We start from the raw sequence: 6,986 nt of genomic DNA, 5'->3' as shown, positions 1-6,986 counted from the left end.
TTGACAAAAGACGAATATAAATCGTTAAATCATGATAATTTATATGAAAACAAATTTCTATGATTACTTAATTATTTTATAATTATAATAATATTTTTATATATCTATATATCTATGTAAATATATAAATGTTTACTAATATCGAAGAAATTGAAAATTTTTAATAGAGTTATTTAAACAAATTCAATAACTCACAAGTTTTCATAATATTATATATCAAATATATAACGTATACGTGTGTAAATTTTTTACAAGATGCAACACTATTCCTAATCTAATCTTTTTCTAATCCTTATTGTTTTAGAAATAAAGAATAGAAAAGATCGATGTTAAAAAAGTAAAAACACGAAGAATGATTTTTTTTTAACGACAATCCGAGTGTATCGAATGTATCGTAAATTTTATTTCAAATTTTTAGTGCTTACAAATAAGACGCGCAGTAAAATATTATGTAAGAGAGACGAGAATGTGAGAATGTTTACATCGAGCGTATATGAGATAAGAAGTTGATAATAGAGGAGAATTTCAAGGAAAATCCGAAACGAATAATGTTCGATGTTAAAATAATTCTCGGTAATTATCTATGAATTACAAAAAAAAACCGGAAGAAAAATCGCACGGAAATCCATAGGACAAATTGAACATTGATTACAGTTGTCTTATCTTCTCTTAATAAATATATATATATATATTTATGTATTTTTCTCTTTCTAATCTCATAATATTCATATTTGAAAAAAAATCACAATTAAATTTTTAATATCTTACATTTAAAATCATGTAGATGCGTAAGTAAGTGCGTCTATGTGTTTCATAAAAGATTCATCACAAATGAATATAAAAATACTGAATTTTTCTTTTTTCTAGTTTCTTTTTCTAAACACTTCATTCTAAATACTTTTACGTGAATCCCATGATTTTCAGGAATCTCATAAAACGTAAAAAATAATTTTCCTCGTATCAATGTATCGTGGTCATTTTTAAATCGAAATAATTTATCTAAGCGAGGATATATATATATATATATATATATATATATATATATATATATATACGTGTATAATCTAACATTAGATATTAAAGATTAACAATATCGACAAATAGCTCGAGGGAGACACAGAAATGAACAATACAATTATAGTTCACAATAACATGCCTGGTTACACGTATTACAAACTGCTATACCGGTTTTGTACAAAGTTTAATTCTAACGTGAACGAATGATTCGTATTATTTTCGATTCGACATTATTAGCAATTAGTCACGTGTTCTATCGGAAATTAAGCAGATATTGTATAATCCGAGTATTATATCATATTACTTGATTCCTACATCCATTAAAAAATATTCTACCTATCAAACAACACGACCTCTCTTTTTGCAATATCTTCGAATAAAAAATAAAAACAAATTATACAAAAAAAAGTTTTACTCGACGTATATCTTATATATTGTTTACAATTGGAAACAGTGTGGCATAAGTTGACATAAAAAAAAAAGAAAAAATACAGAAAAATTGAATGAAGATATTTACAAAAGACAATTATATTGCAATGGCAAGAAGTATGCTCAGAATTATAGAAATTGAAAGAATAATAAAAACAAAAACAAAGAAAAAGAGAAGCTAAATCGTGCAATTAATATTATTGGTCACTTTGCGAAGATGAAACATATAGGAATCGCTTTATCGAATGCCTGATAAATCCTTGTTTTAATATTGAGTTCAATCCGTGAATACGAGCATGTCACTAGTATCAGCAGTAGCAGATGCATGACTCGATGCCGATGATTTCGATCCGAATCCTGTAGCACTACTGGATGCCTCAGCATTGGCTTTGGCATTAGCCGATCCACCAGCATTCGAAAATGCACTTGATTTTGCATTGGAAGTTGCATGGGACGATCCACCGGCACTAGCAGAAGAGTTAGCGTCGGAATAAGCGCTTGATCCTGTAGAAGGGAACAGATGAATCATTTAATTACGATCAGACCCGATGATACAGCTTCGACGAAAGCAGCTGACGATGATTTGGTCAGGTCGTCTGATGCTGAATGACGGTCGATTCTCGTAAGCTCGGTCGCTGAACGAATGAAATGAAGCTATTGTTAGTCGGTTACTGTTAAGGCGAATTAAATAGAGAAGGAGAATAGAGAAGAGAGAGCAAGAGGGGGAGAGAGAGAGAGAGAGAAAGCTACAATTTTGTTCAAAAATGTTAAAGAAATGTATAGTCTAGAGTAATTTCAACTTTCAACCGAGAATTTATCTGTTATTGTTTAGTAGAGTTTAAAGAAGAATCATAAAGTACCTGATCCTCCACCGTATCCAGAACCAGATCCCTTATTTCCATAACCTCCTAGTATGCCTGATCCATCACCATATCCTGATCCTCTTGAACCACCTGAACTTCCAGCATTGGCACTAGCATCAGCATTGGCAGCAGCGTTTGATCCAGAAGAACCGTATCCTCCACCTAAACTTCCTGAACCTCCATGACTTCCACCGTAGCCGCCTGAACCACCTTGTCCACCATATCCTCCAAAGCCTGATCCAGATCCCTTTATGTTTCCATTTCCATAACCACCAGATCCACCGGAAGCGCCAGCGTTTGCATTGGCATTAGCACTGGCACTCGATCCGGCAGAACCACCACCGAATCCTGAGCCTCCAGATCCAGAATTTCCACCAAGGGCACCTCCGCCAGTATTTCCACCGAATCCTGATCCTCCAGATCCAGAACTTCCACCAAAGGCACCTCCGCCAGTACTTCCACCGAATCCTGATCCTCCAGTTGCAGAACTTCCACCAAGGGCACCTCCGCCAGTACTTCCACCGAATCCTGATCCTCCAGATCCAGAACTTCCACCAAAGGCACCTCCGCCAGTACTTCCACCGAATCCTAATCCTCCAGATCCAGAACTTCCTCCTAATGCACCTCCGCCAGTATTTCCACCGAATCCTGAACTTCCAGATCCAGAACTCCCACCAAAGGCACCTCCGCCAGTACTTCCACCGAATCCTAATCCTCCAGACCCAGAACTTCCTCCTAATGCACCTCCGCCAGTGTTTCCACCGAATCCTGAACTTCCAGATCCAGAACTACCTGATGAACCACCGCCATATCCTCCACCATATCCACCATGTCCACCGTAACCACCTGATAACGATCCAGATCCAGAACTTCCAGCATTAGCTGATGCATCGGCATTTGCATTGGATCCTGCCAAGCCACTACTGCTTCCATAACCACCCAAGTTTCCTGAACCAGATCCTCCAAGATTTAAAATAGGATTTCCTTTAAGTGGTACGTTACCCTGTCCACCATAACCATTTGATCCAGATCCAGAACTTCCAGCATTAGCCGATGAAATAGCATTTGCATTAGATCCTGCAGAGCCACTACCACTTCCATAGCCACCTAAGTTTCCTGATCCTCCGGTACTTGGATATTTAGGCTGGCCACCATAATTAGGTCCGTTTAAAATGATCGGGACACCTTTAACAGGCTGATTTTGTGCACCACCATAACTTCCAGCATTAGCATTCGCTGAACTTCCTGCGTTGCTTCCATCGTAATATCCAGAATCTATTTCTTTTGGTAGAGTCGTTGGTATGCCTTTAGGTTTGTTTTGATCAATTATTATTATAGAAGGACCATTGTTACATCCTGAACCACCACAATTTGGTTTCGTTGGAAGTTGGGTAGGTATTCCTTGAGCATGGCCTTGATAAGGTCTACCAATATTGCCGGATCCACCAAGATTACTAGACCCACCAGTTAAAAAGGGATTTTGTGCTCCAATTTGTCCTTGACCATGTCCCTGAGCATTAGCATTAGCATTAGCATTTGCATTTGCATTTGCTCCAGCACTTCCAGATCCACCAAGGAAAGGATTGTTTGCTCCGATATTACCAAGATATTCATTTCCACCATTATATCCAAGTGATCCTGACTGACCAACCGCATTAGCATTAGCATTTGCATTCGCATTAGCTGCGGCATTGGCATTACTAGTTGATCCACCATTTAGGAAAGGATTTCCTCTTCCATGACCTGTTCCAGGACCATAATTTCCATTATATTGCCCGGAACTGCCTGAATTTGAACCGTAATTGCCCTGATATCCACCTGAAAAAAATAACAAATGGTTAATATTTTTTATGTTAAACATACATTCACATCTTTACAAAGAACAATAATCAGACATAATTAAGCATGAACGAACAAAAGTGCGATACATAAACCTAGTAAGTAAATCAGATACTCAGTACACAAATGATAAATAAAATGGAAGGGTATTTTGTCGTATTTCTGTAAAAATTTAATGATTATATCAGTTTAGTTATAATGGTTACAAGGCCACAATTTTCAAGCGGAAGTATTCTGCATTTTAGTAGTGTATGCAGATAACAATAGGATATGTCCATTTCAGGATGAATTAAATACATGAGATATCTCACAGATTATCAGATCTCCTTATGGAAGATTAGCGAGAAAGAAATAGCAATACAGATAAACTCTTCTTGCAGTTGTATCGAGTTTTCTTCATGGAAGATTGTGAGTAACATAACAATAATAAGAGAATTATGTTTGAAGTTCATCCCAATTAACATTTTAGCTCTTTTTGGTTACATATATATACATAGGTATATCAATGAAGAAGAACAAGACATCTTTCGATAACGAAGTTCACCTTGAGCTTGTGTCGGAGTGCTGTCATCCTCGATAACGAAGATTTCAATAGGTTGTTGCTTTGGTCTATGTGGATGATGGTAATGAGGTCGACGTTGATGATAGACACCCGGTCTATTTATTGGTTGTTGTTGCGGACCTTCGACGATAACAACTGGTAGTGTTGCCGAATTATGTAACTCAGGAACACTATGAATAATTGGCCTTGGTTGTTGAGGTATTGGGTTTGGTGAGGGTCTAGTCATTATTACAGGTCTTTGTTGTAGGACAGGCTGTGGTCGTTGAATATTTTGCGGAACGTTTATAGGAATTGATTCGATTATTGGTGCTCTATATCCATGATCAATCCTACCAGCATTAGCATTAGCATTTGCATTTGCACTGGCAGTGGAGTAAGCATTTGAATTTTGTATAGGTTGCCGAATTATCGGATTTGGCGGAGATTGAGTTATTATTATAGGTCTCTGTTGTAGGGTAGGTTGTGGTCGTTGAATAGTTTGTGGGATGTTTATAGGAATTGATTCGGGCACGTTATATCCATGCTCGGTCCTACCAGAATTAGCATTAGCATTTGCATTTGCATTGGCACTAGAATGTGCATTTGAATGTCCAGAAGTACTACCACTATTTCCTTGGTACTGAGGATAAGATGGGCCATAATCAGCGACATAAGTTGGTCCCAAAGATGGACTTGGTTTTGATGGAATGAAAGTACCTCCATTGCTACCACTATATGCACCAGCATTTGCATTAGCATTGGACTGAGCATTTCCAGAATTAAGTGAGGAACCATCGTAACCGCCATATTGTCCATTCGAAGGAAAGATATTGTTCGAATAAGGTTCATTTGGTCTTAAATTATAGTTGCCAGTAATACCATTGTTATTTAAAGATCCACCGTTGTAAAGACTCGAAGAATCATCGTAGCCTAGTTTGGATAGAACAATTACGGATAACGAAAATATTTTCTAACTGATCTTTCGATCATCTTTGTTTTAACCAAAAAACGCAGACAAAATTTTTGACGATTACATATACTATAAAATGTTCAAAATTTTCTGATGTTCTTTTTACCTTGTGCACCACCATTGGCTGAAGCTCCAGCATTGGCGTTGGCGTTGGCGTTGGCGTTGGCATTGGCACCATTATAACCATAACCTTGAGCATTAGCATTTGCCTTGGCAGATGCAGAACCACCCCCATGGGCTGTTGCTGATGCCGAGGATGATGCCAAATTGGTGGAGAGACCCAATGGTCCAAGATTCAAATTGGTACCTAATGATTGAGCATTGCTACTGGCAGTAGCCTGACTCTTATCTCCTTTATTAAATAATCCAAGTGGATCCAAAAGACCTCCACTTGATAAACCTGATGTCAGATCACGAAGTAAACCTAACCGAAATAGAAAGAGAAATATATATATATTTTATGTAAATACTATTACGCTATACGCTATACGCTAACATAAAGGAATATATAATGTAATAATACATGAAAATTGATTTCAAATAAATTTTCTTTTTTTTCTTTTCTCTTGTTTCTTTTGATAGACAAATCAAGTATGAAACGAATAAATAAATGGCAAGTGTTAAAAAAAGTGTTATTTCTAAAATTCCATAAAAGTCACGTTTATATCACATCGTGGTAATAAAAAATTTGCGAAAATTTGTATTGAAAGGTGATAGTCAAATGTAAAAATTAATTTTTTGTAATATCATCGTTAAAATTTACAACTCACCAGGTTTAGCAAAGGAATCTTGAATGAAAAGTAGTACCAACACTGGCACGAAACACACGAACAATCTCATGGTGTTCTCACTTCGTGATTCGGTTGGTTATCACTCGCGATATTTCTTTTGTTTCGTTTTATTTATTTTTTTTTCTTTTGATTTGTTTTTTCTTCTATATGAACGAGAGTATCTCTGTGGTCAGAGAGTCAAGAACGACTGAAGCTCTTGCACGAGACAACATCTTATATACGACAGACAAGTGGATTTTACGTCTGGCAATAATTGCCAATCGATCTCAATCGTGACTCGTTTTTCTTTCCGATATTTTTCGATGAATCGATACGATAAGTTGTAACGTCGTTATTACCGAAAATTTTTAAATAAAGAATAACTTCGATACTCGTGTAATTCTAAATATTTTGATAAATTAATCAAAATAAAAAAGGAATTAGAGATAATCTATTCGATAGATTGGACAAAACTTTCGCTGGTAGAAACTCGCACGTAGACTCGACACTGTCAAGGTCCACTCACTTCAACGAAGCGTTTTACATTTTACGATCTT

At 36.4% G+C, this 6,986-nt stretch overlaps 1 protein-coding gene across 19 annotated transcripts; it reads right to left on the bottom strand.

Annotated features, from left to right (window-relative positions):
- Positions 1-353: 353 nt before the first annotated feature.
- On the bottom strand, positions 354-6,649 carry LOC127068645 (uncharacterized PE-PGRS family protein PE_PGRS10-like). 19 transcript variants are annotated; one of them, XM_051005041.1, is made up of 7 exons: positions 6,430-6,649; positions 5,766-6,083; positions 4,693-5,619; positions 2,934-4,127; positions 2,814-2,873; positions 2,307-2,753; positions 354-1,950 (listed from the first exon to the last, which is right to left on the bottom strand). In XM_051005041.1, exons 1-7 carry the CDS (start codon positions 6,497-6,499, stop codon positions 1,724-1,726), a joined length of 3,243 nt encoding a protein of 1,080 aa, XP_050860998.1. In that variant the 5' UTR covers positions 6,500-6,649; the 3' UTR covers positions 354-1,723. The 19 variants fall into 19 exon arrangements, with proteins under 19 accessions (XP_050860998.1, XP_050861001.1, XP_050860999.1 ...); XM_051005044.1 differs by having other exon boundaries at positions 2,307-2,693; XM_051005042.1 differs by having other exon boundaries at positions 2,814-2,903; positions 2,964-4,127.
- Positions 6,650-6,986: the final 337 nt, after the last annotated feature.

Source organism: Vespula vulgaris, chromosome 13 (assembly GCF_905475345.1).
Source record: "Vespula vulgaris chromosome 13, iyVesVulg1.1, whole genome shotgun sequence".
Lineage (NCBI taxonomy): Eukaryota > Metazoa > Arthropoda > Insecta > Hymenoptera > Vespidae > Vespula > Vespula vulgaris.
Note: the sequence above shows the minus strand (reverse complement) of the source record. Positions and strands in the feature narration are given on the sequence as shown.

Excerpts from the sequence above, each read along its gene's own strand:
- LOC127068645 (XM_051005031.1), bottom strand. The coding sequence starts at position 6,499 with ATGAGATTGTTCGTGTGTTTCGTGCCAGTGTTGGTACTACTTTTCATT. Across the intron at positions 6,084-6,429 it reads AGATTCCTTTGCTAAACCTG|GTTTACTTCGTGATCTGACA; the intron begins GTGAGTTGTAAA and ends TATTTCGGTTAG. Across the intron at positions 5,620-5,765 it reads AGCCAATGGTGGTGCACAAG|GCTACGATGATTCTTCGAGT; the intron begins GTAAAAAGAACA and ends TATCCAAACTAG.